Here is a 17,676-nt window from a genome sequence, read left to right as displayed (position 1 = left end):
CAAGTACTTCACCAAGCGCGAGGAGTGCGGCCGGCTAGGTACCGAAGGCCAGGCCCGGGGTGGGGACGTCCAGCAGGCGGCAGGGCTGGGGCCCTGGCCCCTGGGTCACTTCTCTTAGCACCTACCTCCTGCCCCGCACATCAGGCTCCATATTTTGTTAAAAATGTCACCGATATCACAAGCCAGGCATCGTCAAACTGGGAAAACTGTCAAAACCCAAGAGCCCGTGGGAAGGGGGTGCAGGTGGCTTGGAGCACGCACCCCCCCACCCTGGGGAAACACCTGGCCCTCATCAGGGGTCCAGGCCTAGACTTGGTTCTCTTTCCCTTTCTTTTCTCTCTTTTTTAAAAAATATTTTTATTGATTCCAGAGCGGAAGGGAGAAGGAGAGAGAGATGGAAACATCAATGATGAGAGAGAATCATTGATCAGCTGCCTCCTGCCCGTCCCCCACTGGGGATCGAGCCCGTAACCCGGGCCTGTGCCCTGACCGGGAATCGAACCGTGACCTCCTGGTTCATAGGTCAACGCTCAACCGCTGAGCCACGCCGGCCCGGCTCTTTCCCTTTCCGAGGGCTTTCCAGTGAGTGTAGGGAGCTCTCAAAGTTCCCGTCCGGGATCTTCGTTCACGGCTCCAGCTGCGAGGGTTTTTCTGAAATGTGCCGTGGTTTGTTGAGTGGTTTGTTCGTTCATTCAGCAGAGGTTCACTGAGGAACAGCCGTGTGCCAAGCTCTACGCCGTTGCAGGAGGCCCTGGGGCGAGGGGGGCAGCGGGGGGGCTGGAGGGGTGTGAAGCCAGCAGCATCCAAAGTGCTTTTGTCATCTGCTGTGGCCGGCACCCTGAGGGACAGCAGGTGCATGGTGGGCTAAGCCCAGAGCTGCTCTGACTTGGGGTGACCCCGAGGGAAGTGGCCACGGGGCTGGGAAGAGGAGGCCACCCACGGCCCCAAGCTCCGCAGCAGGTGCCCCCGTGTCAACTCTGCCGCCGAGAGTCGGACCCCCAGCAGGGAAGCTGCCCCCAGAGCTTCCCAGAGTTGGTCCTGGGGGTGCCTTGGGGAGGGGCCTCCAGGACCAGCAGGCAGGAGGGCAGCGCCTCGTGTTCACAGGCTGCAGAGGTGGGGCAAGAATCTGCCCAAGGAGGGACGGGAGCCTGGAGGCAGGTGGTAGCCAGCAGGCTGGGCAGACACCTGCTCTGTGGGCGAGCCCTGTTGTGACTCAGGTGGTCATGGCAGCAGGGACTTGGGGGAGTATAGGTGGGGCCACTGCCTGCTGCTGACTGGCCCTTCCATAGGGGAAGGGTGAGAACAAACCTTTCCTTCAAGTATTAATTCAAAAAGAATTCATGGCCTGGGAGAGGGTTGGTAACCATGGCAACAGATGTCAACACTGGGTGGCCCATGCCGTTCCTGGGCTCAGTGTGCAGGTGTCCGGGGATTCTGTAGTTGCTGTTATTTACTCAACTTGGGGTGTTTGGGGTGGTAGCTGGGGCCAAACAAAGCTGGGGGATGATATAAGACACCTGGCCAGCTCAGGTGCCATGGCAACGGACAGGCCTTCACCTGCCCTTTGCTGATACTGTTTCAATCCCGCCTGTTCTGTTTGTTCTCAGCCCAAAGCAAAGCAGAGGCAGGAGGGGGCAGGGCGGGGGCCAGCCAACTGCAGCCATTAAACAAGGTCTGGGGGCAGGCAGCACCCGGGCTCCCCATCGGAGGTGTGGAGACAGGGGCTTGCTGGGTGGTGGCTGATCTAGTGGACGGGTCATTAGGACCCTTGCCCTGGATCCCAGGGACCTCTCCGTGTTTGGGGCAGGGGGTGGGGGCCAGTCTGCCATGTCACATGCCTCCATGCGAGGCTGGAGGGGAGGCCCAGGCTTGGGACAGCCCGGTGGCCTAATTTCCTAGAGGTGGGGTGGGTACAGGCCCTCCTGGTAGGAATGCCACCACGGGGACGGTGCCCTTCCCCCAGATGCTATCTGCCTTGTTGGCCACACGTCCCCGTGCCCAGAACGGTGCCCGGCACGCAGTAGGTGCCCCGAGCGCTGGCCGGGAAGGCTCACGCCGAGGTGGCTGTGCCCACAGGCTGCAAGTACAACCAGGTGAACAGCCACTTCCACTGCATCCGCGAGGGCTGCCAGTTCTCCTTCCTCCTCAAGCACCAGATGACCTCCCACGCCCGCAAGCACATGCGGAGGATGCTGGGGAAGAACTTCGATCGCGTGCCCCCCTCCCAGGTGAGAGCCCAGCCCGCAGGCCGCCCCCGCCCACCCAGGGCCCCGCTCCTGCTGCCGGTGGTGGGCCGTGCGGCCTCAACGGACAGCCTGCCCACAGCCCAGCTTTCTCAGGGCACCCCGCCTCCTTTCAGGGCCCCCCGAGCCTGCTGGACACTGAGACAGACGAGTACATGGACTACACCGGCTGCAGCCCGGGCGCCGTGTCCTCCGAGTCGTCCACCATGGACCGGAGCTGCTCCAGCACCCCCGTGGGCAACGAGAGCACGGCTGCAGGTGAGCGGCAGCCGGGGGCGGGGCGACAGCGGGCGAGGGGCCGGCCGGGCGGGGCAGCGGGCACCGGGGAGCTCCCGGCCTCGGCCAGACCCCTCCTCCCAAGGCCGGCGCTGCTGAGCCCCCGTTAGGACAGGAGGCTCATGGTCAAGTGGCCTCGAAGGAGGACAGGCCAGTGTGCTGTGGTCTGGGACGTGGGTCATGGAGGCCACCTGCCGCCATCCTGCCCACTCCTAGCATCTGCCCTCGGTCTCGGCTCCCAGGAGAGGCCCAGGCTTGGAGCCACGGAATAAAGCAGCTCAGCGCCCAGCCCGTGAGCGGCCTGAGTGCCCAGGGCCCAGGCAGGCGCCCGCCCGGCCCTGCCCTGGAACCTCCTCCGGCCCCTCTGCCGTGGGCCCCAGCACGGTCCCGGGGCCCCAGGCCCACGCCGAGCCCCCAGCCTGTCTCCGCCACCTCCTCCCTCTCTTCTCCGTGGCACTCTCTGCTCCTCACCTGTCCACACATTTTCGTATCATACTTGCTTCTACCATTGGGTTTCTCATTTTGGTTCTTTTTTGTTTGTTTCTTCTTTGTGTTTTTTTTTTTTGTGTGTTTTGTTTTGTTTTGTTTTGTTTTCTGCTTTTCTCCACCCTCTCCAGGCTGCCCGGCTCCTCCTCCTCCTCCTCTTCCTCCTCCTGCTGCCTCCGCCGGTGACCAGGCTGCCCGCGTGGCTCCGCAGCCCCCACTGGCTCCGTCCTTCCCCCCGGCCGTGCTCCGGGCGCCCCTCCCCGCCCTCCCCTGCCTCTTCTCTCCACCCTGTCTCTCATACTCTCTGCTCAGTGCCACTCTCGGAGCCACCCGGGGCCTGGCCCACCCCATCAGCAGCCAGCCCAGCTTCCCGCCCGTCACTGCCACTCCAACTCCAGTAAAAAGTGACGTCCCCCTAGTTCAGGATGCTGCAGGTAACACGCACGTGCCCTCTCACTAGTGTCTGTCGCCCCAGCCAACCCTCGAGGCCGGGGCTCAGGACCCAGCCTTTCTCTGTGGCCTCTGGGCCGAGGTCAGGGACATCCCTGCCCCTCACAGCCCAGCACCCTTGAGACCAGAGAGCCTAGTCTCTCACCCAAGGCCTGCTCCTCTCAGCTGCTGCTCAGACTGGGCACAGGGTCCCCTGGGATTCACCCCATCTCCGCAACTGGCTAGAGCCCCAAGAGGCTGTGCCTGCCCCACCCCAGCTTCCTAGGCCAGAGCCTGCCCCTCTGGGCCTGGGAGTTCACCTGGGGCCTGGCACAGGGAGGCAGAGAGTGTTCTTGGGAAGGCTGCCAGTGCCTGGGACCTGCTCAGGGCTCTGAGGGTCCTGACACCAGCCTGAACCCTCAACCGTGGAGCCAAACAAGAACGTGGGGGGATTTGTGCCCAGGCCCTGCGCCATGCACAATGGCAGAGCTGATCCTGGCTCACCAGTGTCCGCTGCTCCGCATGGACGGACCTGCCCTCCCCTGTCCCTTGATGGAACTGTCACCGGCTCTGCCTCTCCCTCCATTCATTCCCGCCTCACATTCTACCTGAGTGCCAGGCCCAGGTGTATGGCTGAGAGCAGGGCAGGGGGGTCCAATGTGGAATGCAGCCCGTGAAAGGCTCTGTTGCCGGCACAACCAGATGGAGCCCCGTGACCTCACCCCAAAGTAGCCCCTCCTCACCCACCTGGCTCTCCAGGCCCCAGGCCCGCCCTTGTCCTTCCAGGGCCCCCCCACCTTATTGCAGTCCTTGGTGTCCCTTCACCTGCTAAGGGTGGGCACTGGGTCCCGAATGGACAGTGCAGCAGGGTGGTGCTGTGGAGGCTGGCATTCCAGGCAGGGTCAGGGGGTCTGGCAGGCCAGCCATGTGGGAAGAGCCGGGAGGATATCCACCCCCCCCCCACTCTGTGGGGCTAGGCCTGGGGGCTTCTCTGTTGTTTCTGGGGTGTGGGGCAGGGAGCACAGGTCTGCTGCCCTTCCCCTGACTGTGCAGCCGAGGGACTGGTCTCCCCTCCTCCTGCAGCTCTGAGGGTCGCTGTGCCTCCCAGAAAGGGACAGCCCTGGCAGTGGGGCATCCTGAGTCCAGGGAGGCATTGGGGCTGGGGGTGGGCACAGATAGGCACCATCCACCACCGCCTGAGGCTGGCTCCAGTTCAGCCATCAGCAGAACTGCCTCTCCCAGGCCACTGGGCAGAGAACCCCAGCAAGACCTAAAGAACCTTCTGGTACCAAGGAGGTTCTTCCTGGTGCTCCCCGGAGCAAGGACTTACAGCCCAAAGGCGCTGGGCATCCCTCTTGCGAGTAGGCGGTCCCACACGCAGACCGGTGGGCCCCGGGGAAACTGGCTAGCCGTGGAGAAGGGGCGCCTGACCCTCGTTAGAGGCCGTGTGATGGCGTCCTGGCCCCCGTCCAACCTGAGTAATTACGCTCCGACCTAGATTCCCCCTTCAGCTTCAATTAGCACCAGGACAGCCCTCACTTCCCACCCAAACTGGCCAGGAAGCAGCCACCACATCCCCAGAGCGAGCACGCTGTGCACCGGGGCAGACGCCTGCGGTCACCCTGCGGACATGACGACGCAGGGGGAAGCCCGGCTCCGGGCTATTGGGGGGTGAGGGTAGTGGGAGCCCCCCCCTCCCCCATACAGCCGTGGGAAGACAAGGATTGTCCCTAAATGCTGCCCTCGGGCCACCATGCCAGACTCGGGAGCCTACGTGGGTGGGATCCTGGGAATGGTGCCGGCAGGGCCACTGACCTCCCCCGCCCTCCCCAGGGAACACCATCTCCATGCCGACAGCCTCGGGGGCCAAGAAGCGCTTCTGGATCATCGAGGACATGTCCCCGTTTGGGAAGCGGCGCAAGACAGCCTCCTCTCGCAAGATGCTGGACGAGGGCATGATGCTGGAGGGCTTCCGGCGCTTCGACCTCTATGAGGACTGCAAGGACGCGGCCTGCCAGTTCTCGCTCAAGGTCACGCACTACCACTGCACGCGCGAGAACTGCGGCTACAAGTTCTGCGGGCGCACGCACATGTACAAGCACGCGCAGCACCACGACCGCGTGGACAACCTCGTGCTGGACGACTTCAAGCGCTTCAAGGCCTCGCTCAGCTGCCACTTCGCCGACTGCCCCTTCTCGGGCACCAGCACGCACTTCCACTGCCTGCGCTGCCGCTTCCGCTGCACCGACAGCACCAAGGTCACGGCGCACCGCAAGCACCACGGCAAGCAGGACGTGATCAGCGCGGCCGGCTTCTGCCAGTTCAGCTCGAGCGCGGACTGCGCCGTGCCCGAGTGCAAGTACAAGCTCAAGTGCTCGCACTTCCACTGCACCTACCCCGGCTGCCGCCACACGGTCGTGGGCATGTCGCAGATGGACTCGCACAAGCGCAAGCACGAGAAGCAGGAGCGTGGCGAGCCCGGCCCCGAGGGCCCCGCGCCCGGCCCGGCCGGAGGCCTGGACAGCTCGCTGTCGCTGGGCCCCGAGCCCGCGGGCTCCCTGCTCTTCCTGCAGCGGGCCGCGGGCCTGGGCCTGGAGCTGGGTGACGCGGGCGACCCCGGCCCGCCCGACGGCCCCGCGTCCCGCGACGGCCCCACCCCCGCGCCCGCGCCCGGCCCCGCGGCTGGGGAGTCGTCCCCGGAGGACGAGGAGGACGAGGAGGAGCTGAACGAGGAGGCGGAGGACGAGGACGAGGATGAAGAGGACGAGGACGATGACGACGAGGACGACGACGAGGACGACGAGGACCTGCGCACCGACTCGGAGGAGTCGCTGCCCGAGGCGGGGCCAGGCGCACGGAGCCCGGAGCGGGCGGGCCTGGGAGCTCCTGCGGCCCCCGCGCCCGCAGCGCCTGCCGCCGCCTCCCCGCCCTAGCCGCCGGGCCCCGCGGTGGGACGGCCGCCCGCCTAGGGGGCTCGCCTCTTTGTTTATTATTGTTATTATTAATTTTGTAAGAAATGGTATTTATACGTCAAGCTTCCCTCTGTACAGAGCTAGATGTTTGTCGTGGTTCCGGCGTCGGGGCGCTCCGGGCTCGCCCCCCTCGCCGCCCCACCGGTGCTTCCGGACCCCGAGTCCGTCTCAGGGCAGAGGCGGGGCCCTCTGGTGCTCCGGGCCGCCCCGCGCCCGCCGCCCCGCAGCCCGCGTGTGGAAGGCCTGGCTGCGAGGGCCCCTTTCTGGCTGCAGGTCGGATCTTCTTCAGGGAAATAGGTGCTCTTGTCCGGGGCAGGAGAGGGGAGCAGGGGGCCCAGGGCGAGGCGGGCGCAGACCCTGGGCAGCTGCCCCCAGCGACCCTCCCCGGGCCCCAAGCCCACGCCAGTGGGATTCCTTATTGCTCAGGACGGGGTCGGGTGCTGGGGGTCAGTGGGACCCCACCCGTAACCACCAGAGGCAGCCGCACCTGTAGCATCTGGCAGGCCCTCCCTTTGCCCTGGGGGAGGGCGGGGCAGAAGGCATCAGCGAGGTGACCATACGGACCTGGGAGGAAACCTCATGGAATTAGGAGCTCCCTGGTCACTGTCCCCACTGCAGGGCCTGGCCCGGCACCTGCTCCTGAGGCCTGGGGACGGAAGGGGCGCCCTTGGGCCTGCCTGGTGACTGCCCCACACCAGCCCCGGGAAAGGCTGTTCCTTCTTAAAGAGCCAGGCTGGGGTGCTGGGCCCGCCAGGTCTCAGCCAGGAAAGATGCGACTGGGGCTTTAATATTCAAAATGGGAAAAAAATGCAAGAAAGTTGTACAGTATTTTTCCTGTCAAGGCTATTATTCTACATAGAACAAAAAGAGAGAAAAGCAGGGGGGTGGTGAGGGCGCCGCCCCGCCTCCACCAGCCCTGAGGTTGGAGACAGTGAGTGCGATGGCTCTTGGGCTGTTCGGCGTGTATCTGAGGCCTTACCAGTCCGAGGCCCTCTCTGCACCAGCACTGACGGGAGCTATGTGATTCCAGCTTTTCACTTGAATTTTTCCGAGGCCAGAGAAAAGGACTATTACCATTGATACAAGTTTGTAGTTAACATTTGAGTTTTTCTCTATTGGTTATGTGTGTGGCTTTATAGGGCTTTTTTTTTTTTTTTCCTTTCTTTCCCAGTTTATTATTTTGTTTGGGATGCTTTGTTGGTGTTACCCACCCAGATTTGGTTCCCTTTTCAAAACATCCCCCCTTCCTGGAGATGATGTCACCAGGCCCAGAGCGGCCCCGCCTGATAGGCACCGGCCTGGCCAGTGGCCATGAGGGTGACAGGGACCCAGGACCGGCCCCTGCTGTCCACCTCCTCTCCACGCCAGGCTCCCAGCTGGTCTCCGGTGGGCCCCTGAGACTCTGGCCACAGGAAGAAAGCAAGGCCCAGTCTGGGGGGAGGCCTGTCACCCAGAGCCACCTCCCTACGGGTCTCCAAAGGGGAGCCCTACCCCACTGGGGGCCGTGGCGTCCTATTTCTCTCTTTTTTTCTGTTTTGTCCTCTGGCCTGCCCACAGCCAGAAGCCAGGATCATCGGAACTGGAGAGGGAGCGGGGAGGGAGGACAGTCAGACGGAGTGTGCCTGATTCACCGGGAAACATCGCGTTTCTAGAACAGCCCCACCAGAGCCTCCTGAATTTGTGGCACCACGTGCTGCTGCTGAGCGCTCGCCCAGACTGTGCCCGGCCACAGACCGGGGCGTCTGTGGAGGAAGTTTTGTAAAGAAAAAAAAACAAAAACAAACGTTTTTCAATGTAGCAAAATCAAACACAAACAAAACGAAAAAAAGAAAAGAAAAAAAGAAGACGCCGACAGTGCGAAGTCTAGCCTTTTGTAACCTTCATATTGCACACTAGGACTATAAGCCATTGCTAGCTCATTTTGAATTTTAATGTGTAATTTTTGTTTTATTTTCTTTCTGTGGGGAAAACAATGCTTGATCCACCAATGCTCTTTTTAATGTTTTATAACTATGTATGTGTATATATATAAATATAAAATAATATGTATGCACATATGTGTGTATATATCTATATGTATATACATATATAGATATATAGAGATATATAGAGAGGTTTTGAGACAAAAAAATGCAGAACGTGAGAACCGAACTGAACAGCGTGTGCTCTGATTACTTGAATCTGGTCTCCTCGGCACCTGGTTATTAAGAACTGAATATTTTTCCACTTGAATTTAGTGCTATTAGAAATTTAATATATGTGTTTTATTTATTTGATTTTTTTTTTTTTGCATGACTGATGCAAGGTTTGACATTTTCACTCAATAAAAACTGGAAAAAAAATCTATCAGGTTATCTTTTATTTTTAAAATCAGCCCCAAGCAGCTGGCGGTGACCCAGCCGTGCAGGGGTGGCCCAGCGACCCTTCAACCCTGGAAGAGAAGGGGGAGGACCAGTTTCGCCCCTGGGATGAGGCCAAGTCCCCCAGGGGGCTGGGGGCAGATGGCGGGGGGGGGGGGGGGGCGGGGAGGGTTGGGCTTGGCCCGTCTGAAGGAGGGCCTCCTCCCTCAGCCCTGCCTGAAGGCCCCACAGGAGACTCAAGAGCCACCTTCGGGCAGAGGCGATCAGGCTTCCGGCAAAGACCCCACGGGCTCCATGAGCTCCCCAGGCCCCCCCACCCTGGGCAGCCCTCTCCTCTGTCAGCCAAGGCTACTGGGCAGGCGCTTGGCAGGGTCATCCATCTGCCTCCTCCCTCAGCTCCTTCCTCCTTCCTGCAGGGACCTGCCTGGGCTGGGAACGGCGTGTACCCGGATCCGATCCGGATGCTGGCTCGGCTCCTGCCTGCAGCACGTGGGGGCAGAGCCAGCGGGGGCCAATCGCCGGGTCTGTGGCCATCAGCCCCAGGCCCTGGTGGCACCATGGCTGGGGCTCCCCCAGAAGCCCGGGTAGTGGGAGCACTCTCCCGGGGCCTCGCCCAGAGTGCCGCCTCCCGCTCACTGACCCTGACACTCCTGAATGGTGACCCCTTCTCATGAAACCCCATCTCTGCACTGACTCGCCAGCTTTGCCCTGAGCCCACCTCCTTCCAGGGGGCCCCCGCCGCCTTCTTCCACTCTGAGGACGGCTCACTGCATGTCACTCCTGAACGGACCACACCGCTGTCCTGAGGAGAGGACAGGGCTGGGAAGGCCGCCGCGGCCTCCCCTGGCTGGGCGCCTCGGACCAGGGCTGCCTCTCCCGTGCCCCCGGGCCCCTTGCGTGCCCAGCACCCAGCGCCCAGCACCCAGCGCCCAGCACCCAGCTCAATACCGTCCCCCCCACAGAAGCTCCTCCCCGCCGGCCCAGCTCCCAGGGCCCGTCCCTTTCTTCCCTCTGGAACTCAGCCCACGGGCTATTTACATAAATATGTTTGTAACAGACGTGAAAATATATACTTTTTTCTGTCTTATTAAAATGTTCAAGTTGGAACTCGCCTATTGTTTGTGGATATCTTGATTCTGTTAAATGAAACAGTGACTAATTTATGGGATGAAACACAAGTTCAACAAATTAAAACCATTATTGGAGCTTCGTGGGCCCTGGTGGGCCAAGCAGCCCTCCCGTGGGGCCCGAGACGAGGCAAGGAGCCAAGCCTGGCCCTCCGCTGCTGGCTGGGTGGGGCGACCACAGGGCTCCCTCTGGGCGCTGCTGTGGGGGGCAGTGGGGTGGGGCCCACAAACGCTTTGGGGGAGCAGCTCCCAGGGGTTCCAACTTCAGCTGCACTCAGGGTAGATGCCCCAAAACTGCCCCCTCCTGAGTTGCCCCAGGTCTTCTGGGCCCCCGGTGGACCTCAGGAGACCCCTACACAGTGGACAGGCAGGGCCCTGTGCCAAGCCCAGGGAAGGGGCACTGGGTCCCAGGCACCCCTCAGAGAAGCCTCAGGGGACAAGGGCCTGCCCACTGTGCTGACTCCCAGGCACTGCCCCAGACCAGACGTGCCCACCAGGCGCTGGTGCCCAGAGCCTGTGCCCTCCACCCCCAGGAGGGAGGGGCCTGCAGCTGGGACGGTGCCCCACCCCAGGCGTGCGGAGTGGGTGCAGGCCCTCAGCACTCCCTGTGGCTTGTTGGCCTCAGTGGGAAATGCAGGAACACATGTTTTCCCTCTGGGATTTAATTAGCGGCGGCGGTGCGATGCTCTACACCCAAACTGGGCCAACGCAACACTTCCGCAGCCTCTTGCAGAGTCAGACCCGGCTGCACAGGCTCAGCTGCGCTCCATGGCTGCCACCCCCCACACGCCTGGCAGGGCTTGGGTGCTGCTAACCGCTGAGTCACCCACAGAGCCTTGCCGGGCCCACCTGGACCAGCAGAGACAGGGCAGCCCCCTCCCTGGCTGTGGGGCCGGCCAGCACGCCCAGCCAACCCAGGCGAAGTCAGCTTGTCCAGCCATCTTCACGCGAGGTGGCCCTGGCCCCACAGGTAGCCTTGGCCCAAGGCCAGGGGGCAGGGGACGAAGTGCTGCTGCCCAGGGTCAGGGTCAGGGTCAGGGTCAGGGTCAGGCCTCCAGGGAGCAAGGCGGCAGCCGTCCCGGGATCTTGCTGGGAACGGAGCAGGGGCCAGGCCTGTGCCACCCTGGGAAGCAAGAGCCCGGAGCCAGCGCAGGGCAGATGGCTGTGCGCCGCGCACCCCAGGCCCCTGGGGGGGACACCGGCCTTGAGAGCCTTTTCCCGCCAGTGAACCCAGGCTCTGCCCTGACTCCCAGCCCCCGGGCCCTGCTCGGAGCCCCTGAGGCCCGGCGGCCGCTCTGGGGTACCCGAGGCATTCTGGCTCTGCTGACCCCTGGGAACAACTCCCCAGGGCTCTGGGGCGGGGGGAGCCGGCACCACAGTTCCCAAGATGGAGTCAAGAGCCTTTCAGCCAGGGAGCAGGGAGAGGCTCGGCGTCTCCGTATGAAATAAAATCTCTCCTAGAAAGGCGTCGACTAAGTGCTCGCCGAAAGGAAATAGTCCGACCCCCGGGAGGCACCCAGCCGTCCCAAGCCCGGGCTGGGGCCGCAGTGCGGGGGGCGGGGAGAGGGCAGCTGTGCAGGAAGGTGGCACCCATCCTGGCACTGCCTGCCCTGGCAGGCGATGAGGATCCGGGGGTGGGAAACGCCTGTGCAGGAGGGAAAGCAGGACCCGGGTCCACCCCAGGTGAGCACTTCACCTGAAGCTGAGGTCACTCCACCTGCAGCTTTCACGGCACCTCTGCTCTGTCCGGAGCCCCGACCGCCTTCTCTGGGAGTCTTGGCAGAAACAATTTTAAACAAACAGACCAAGAAACACTGAGGGTTAAGTAAACTCCCAAGGACCCGCTTGTCAGGCCCCGCAAAAAAACGTCTCCCGCCTGCCCTTCCTCCTTGGGCTCTGGGCAGGGACTGGCTTCTGGGCTGGGGCAGAGGCAGGGAAGGGGCTGGGGCAGAGGCAGGGAAGGGGCTAGAGAAGGAGCTGGGGCAGGGCTGGGCTGGGGCAGAGGCAGGGAAGGGGCTGGGGCAGGGCTGGGAAGGGGCTGGGGCAGGGCTGGGCTGGGGCAGAGGCAGGGAAGGGGCTAGAGAAGGGGCTGGGGCAGGGATGAAGCAGGGACTGGGTTCTGGGTTGGGGCAGGGGCAGGGAAGGGGCTGGCACAGGGGCAGGGCTAGGGCAGGGGCTGGGGCAGGGACTGGGTTCTGGGCTGGGGCATGGATGAGGCAGGGACTGGGTTCTGGGCTGGGGCAGGGCTGGGCTGGGGCAGGGATGAGGCAGGGACTGGGTCCCGGGCTGGGGCAGGGCAGGGCTGGGCAGGGATGAGGCAGGGTCTGGGTTCTGGACTGGGGCAGGGGCAGGAAAGGGGCTGGGGCGGGGCAGGGCTGGGCTGGGTTCTGGGTTGGGGCAGGGCTGGGCAGGGGCATGGATGAGGTGGGGACTGGGTTCCGGGCTGGGGCAGGGATGAGGCAAGGACTGGGTTCCGGGCTAGGGTAGGGCTGGGCTGGGGCAGGGATGAGGCGGGGCCTGGGTTCTGGGCTGGGGCAGGGAAGGGGCTGAGGCTGGGCTGGGCTGGGCAGGGATGAGGCAGGGGCTGGGGCAGGGCTGGGCTGGGGCAGGGCTGGGCTGGGGCATGGATGAGGCAGGGACTGGGTTCTGGGCTAGGGCTGGGCTGGGCAGAGATGAGTCGGGGACTGGGTTCCGGGCTGGGACAGGGACTGCGTTCTGGGCTGGGGCAGGGCTGGGCTGGGCAGAGATGAATCGGGGACTGAGTTCTGGGCTGGGGCAGGGCAGGGCTGGGCTGGGGCAGGGACTGGGTTCTGGGCTGGGGTAGGGCAGGGCAGGGCTGGGCTGGGCAATCAGCAGAGAGGAGGTGCTGGGCCCAGGCCCAAGGCCCAGCACCTGTGTCCTGGCTGGGCACCGAGGGCCAGGAGCCTCTAGAAACCCTCTGCTCCCCCCGGTGTGAGCCCCGCGGACACAGGGCTCACTTCCAGTGAGACAAGCAAGCCACACAACGCTGAAGAGGAGTTTCCCGTTTTTATTTAGAGACGACAGTGTGTGAGCCCGTGAGCACACCTGCACCTGTGAAACTGCACGGGTGGAAGAGGTTTTTACTCCGTTCCCTTTGAACATCTGACATGGCCGCCCACAGCAGAACACACAACACCTACAAGTCCAGCACCCCTTCCTCAGGCAGAGCGCTCCCCTTCCCAGCAGCCGACAGCGCAGGGCGGCCAGGGACTGCCCGATCCACCGCCCCGCCTGCTGGGGCATCGCAAACCCAGGGGCACGGCTGGCGGCGGGGCCTGGGCCAGGAGGTGCCCGCAGCCTCCCTGCTGGCTCCCGGCGCGGGACGGGCGCTTTCCTGAAAGACACTTTACGAAAATACATGGTGATTGAGTGTAATAATCTCTCCCTTCCAGAAAGGGCCTGACAGGCCTGCCTGCTGCTCACTTCTGCCCCATTCCAAATATTTTTACCTTATTTGGATGAAATGCATTATTTTTCTAATGAAAGGCTTTTTTTCAAAGGGCTGTTTCCCTCTGTCCAGCGGCTGCCTTTATTAGGCAGCACTCACGCCGTTTTGGGGAGGGGTTTTTTCCTCCCTGAATGCAGGCCAGGCTCTCTATCCTCAAACTCCAACCTCACTCGGGACCCGGGGCCGAAGGCCTCGCCCAGGTTTCTCCACGGGAGCCCAGGGCCTGCAGGCCGCCGGCCCCGGCAGGAGGAAGCACGCTGCGGCCCCTGCCTCCGGGACGTGAGGCCCAGGGCAGCCTGGCCAGGCTGTGCTCCTGGCGGCACCCCCCACGGCTCTGGCTGTGTCTGCCCCAGGCCATCTGCCTCTGGTCACCCTGTCTGGTCCCACTGAGGACGAACCTCCAGAAAATGAGCGTCACCAAGCTAAAGGGAGAGACCCCCCATGACCGCCCGCTCAGGACTGGGGTCAGTGGCCGGTTCTGTGGATGCGAGGGGGCCTCGGACCAGCCTCCAGCCCTCCGTGTCAGGTCGGCTGCCCTGGCTCGTCAACCACGGGCTGGTGGCCCAGGCGACCAAGAGCCCCGGCTTCTCTGGGGACGGCAGGGCGGCGGAGGTGACGCTCAATGTCGGCTCTGCTGTTCCCCAGGAGGCGCGTGGCGGGAAAACAGACCGCAGGGATGTCACGTGAGGTGGCAAGCATCAAAGATAAAACCCGAGGATCCCGGCTGGTGTGGCTCAGTGGCTGAGCACAACCTATGAACCACGAGGTCACGGTTTGGTTCCTGGTCAGGGCACATGCCCAGGTTGCAGGCTCGATCCCCACTAGGGGGGCTGCAGGAAGCAGCCAGTCAATGATTTGCTCTCATCACTGATGTTTCCATCCCTCTCTGAAGTGTGTGTGTGTGTGTGTATATATGTATATATTTTTAAGGTAATACCTAAGGAAGCAGGCCAGGGGATCGACACTCAGGTCAGGGAGAGCCCATGTCGCCATGACCCGACACCCCCGTGGTGGCCCCTGGGCCTGAGTTAGGCAGGGGTTTGCTGCCGGGGACGGGTTGGGCCCGAAGCCCTACAAAGGGGCCTAGGCAGGAGGTGAAACGTTTCTGAGACCAAACAGCCCTAACACACGTCACTCAGCCCTCGGCCCTCAGCTTCCTCCCTCGCCAGGGCTGCGGGGCCGGGTGGTGCAGCAGCGTGTCCGGAGGCCAGTGAGGGGCTCACCTGGACCCTGCAGCCTCCAAAGCCGGTGTCTGCACAGGCTCCCGGCCCAGCCCCGGCTGCAGGGCGCAGAGCACTCCTTGGAAGGAGCTGGTGCCGGCTTCCCGGGGTTCAGGGAACGCTGTGTGAAGGGTTCAGGGAGCCGGGGAGGGTGAGAGGGAGAGGAGCCGGGGGAGGAAGAGTGAGGCACGCTGCCGGGAGCACATGCATCCATTTAAGGAAGGAAGCTTCTCACCCGCACAGCAGGTCTGTATACAGCAGCGGAGTCTCTCCTCCCGAGCAGTGTCGCCCTCGACAGACGGCCGAGGATGAACCCCTCCAGGCTCCGGGCTCGGCCCCCCACGTGCCCCCATCCCCTACGGGTCCTCCCCGGGGCTCACCTGGCCCAGCCTCAGCCGAGACCCCCCAGGCACGGGGCACGGGGAGCAGACAGGGAGCCGCAGGCAGGAATTAAATAGTGGCAACTCATTTATTACAATTATGTACAGTCGCATCTCATATTCTCAACCTATACCTGATCGCACAAATGAACGTGTTTCTGGACCGAAGGACAGACAGGAAGGCCCTGACGCCTGGCTCCTACGAGAGCGGGGCCACACCTCGCCACGAAGCAGGGACAGTCACAAGTGCGGTGTGTGTGATTTCACTGGTTTGGGAGGGCGACGGGGCACGGTGGGGCTGGGACAGGCGGCCTGGATGGCCCTGGCCAGAGGAAAGGAGCCTGGGGACAGAGCCCCTGCCCCCAGCATGAGACGAAGGGAGGAGCCAGGGCGGGAGGGGGCGGACAGCAGACAACGGGTCACGCTGCTGCCCCGAGGGCCAGCAGTCAGGCAGCAGCTACCTCTTGTCATGCACGGTGTTAGGTCAGCCAAGTGCTCAGCAGACACAGCCTGGACAAGCCATGGGCCCAGAGACCGGGCGGGGCCCTCGGCCTGACAGGAGAACAAGGCCGTGGCCGTCTGTGGGGCGGAGCCGAGGAAGCGCAGGCGAGGCTGGGTGGACAGAGTGCAGCCCGCGCGGGCCACGTGTGCCGGCGTCCCGCTGCCCAGGCCCTGTGCCCCCACCTGGCTCCAAGGGCCTCCCGAGCCACCGGAGGGGCCAGGCCCGGCCCCCTCGGGAGGGACGCCACGGCCTAGTCCCGCTCGCTCTCGTTGCTGGCGCCCTCCGGCCGCCGCTCCACCTGCTCGTTGATCTGCCCGTCCCCGCCCCGGCGGTCCTCCCTCTGCACCTCCAGGCAGTCCTCCTCGTCCACGTGGCTCACGTCCTCGTCCTCCTCGTCTTCCTCGTCCTCCCTCTTCTCCTCCTCGCCCTGCACCTCCATCCTCACCTGGCCCTTGACGTCCACCACCCCCTCGCCCTCCTCCTGGGCGCCCAACAGGTGGTAGGTGGCCGTGGAGCCCTCGGGGCTGTGGCCCTCCTTCACGGGCGAGGACGTCGTGGACTCGTTGCTGACGGGCGAGATGTCGCTGCTGCTGTGGTGGTTCACGGCGGCCGGGCTGGAGGGCGACGTGGACTTGACTGGGATCTGCCAGGAGGGGATCTTCGGGGCTGACGGGGAGGGTGGGAACTGCCTCCTGGTGGTAGAGGGAGGAGAGGGCGGTGTCATGACCACATCCTGGGGCTCCCACCCGCAGCAGAGCCACACCCTCCCCCCTGATCCCCAGGCGCGGCCACAGTGCCACTGAGCAAGGGACAGAAACGAGCCGGTCAGCCACCTCCCTCCCTCCCACTCCCTCCGCTCAGATCCACGGCCTCTGGAGGCTGGAGCAGCTAAGACAGAAGCCAGAGACGCCTGGGCTGCCCACAAAGTGCCCTGCCCACTCGGGGGGCCTCCTGGGCCCTCCTCACAGCTGGCAGCCCCCCCCCACCCCCACCCCGGGGGCCTGCCAAGCCCTAGAGCCTGTTCCCTCCTGGTCCTGACGTCATCCCCGCCTCCATCCCCAGGAGAGGGAGGTGAGGGGGGGATCCCCAAGCACCTGGGCCTCGGACTCTAACGTGTCTACGGCTCTGCACGGAGTCGGGGGACAGGGCGCACTGCTCCGGGTCCGACACATCAGAACCAGAAGGGAGGCCCTGAGGCACTTTCTTAGAAAACCTCTGAGCTCGACAGTGGACAGGGAAATTACTCCTACCCCGTTCCCGCCCTGGGCGCCGCGCCAGCAGCCAGCCCAGACCAAAGCCAAGTCTGGGAGGGACCTGGGAGGTCAGGTCCTCTTGGCACCGGCTTGGGAATCGGGCCCTGGGATAGACAGCCGCCTGTGCCTGAGCCTCCTGGCTGCCCAGCACCGGGCAGGACAGCTCTTCCTCCTCAGACCCCCGGGGAGAGCGCACGCCAAGGCCGGGGCCGTCATCAGCGTCATGGACGCGAAGGAGAAATTCTATTGGCAGCTTTCTTGGCTCCAACATTAGCCAACACCTGCTCTCTGGCCCCGGGCCCTGAGGGCTCCTGTCTCCCAGGTTCGGAACACAGAGGCTTCCCTAATGACAACCCCAAGCTCAGCCAGTCACCCCGCTCTCAGGCCAAGTTCTTTTCTTCAGAGAAGGCCAGGAAGGAGGCGGCTTGGAGAGCTGGGTCCTCCGGCTGGGGTCCCATCCTTGGCTCTGAGTTAAGGGCCAGCTTGTGCCTTCATACTGCCTCCCTCACACGGCCCCACTGAACCCCAAGCCTGCAGGTCAGGTGGCCAACCAACCTGTGTCCCAGGACACAGGCCTTTCAGTTTTAAACCAGACAGTCCCTGCCCTGGCCGGTGTGGCTCAGTGGTTAAGCATCGACCCATGCACCAGGAGGTCATTGGTTCCAGTCAGGACACATGCCCCAATTGCGACTCAATCCCCAGCAGGGAATGTGCAGGAGGAAGCTGATCAATGACATTTCTCTTATCGATGTTTCTCTCTCTCCCTGTCCCCTTCTCTAAAGTCAATAAAAACATTAAAAAAAAAAAAAAAAAAAAAAGCAGATCGTCCCTGACCAGCCAGACTGGCTCAGTTGGTTGAGCGCTGCCCTGTGCACCAACAGTTGCTGGTTTGAGTCCGTCAGGACACACACCTGGGTTGCAGGTTCAATCCCCAGTCGGGCTATGTACGGAAAGCAACC

General features: G+C 63.3%; 1 protein-coding gene across 3 annotated transcripts in view; it reads right to left on the bottom strand.

Annotated features, from left to right (window-relative positions):
- Positions 1–15,028: 15,028 nt before the first annotated feature.
- PEX14 (peroxisomal biogenesis factor 14) overlaps positions 15,029–17,676 on the bottom strand; it is a 134,719-nt gene continuing 132,071 nt past the window's right edge. For all 3 annotated transcript variants that reach the window (XM_080654616.1, XM_080654615.1, XM_080654617.1), the window contains exon 9: positions 15,029–16,156. In XM_080654616.1, the coding sequence (XP_080510742.1) occupies positions 15,715–16,156 (442 nt within the window). In that variant the 3' untranslated portion in view covers positions 15,029–15,714. The remainder of the gene's footprint in view (positions 16,157–17,676) is intronic.

This window comes from Plecotus auritus, assembly GCF_963455305.1.
Source record: "Plecotus auritus genome assembly, chromosome: 2".
NCBI classification, from domain to species: Eukaryota; Metazoa; Chordata; class Mammalia; order Chiroptera; family Vespertilionidae; genus Plecotus; species Plecotus auritus.
This window is presented reverse-complemented; position numbering and strand designations above follow the sequence as displayed.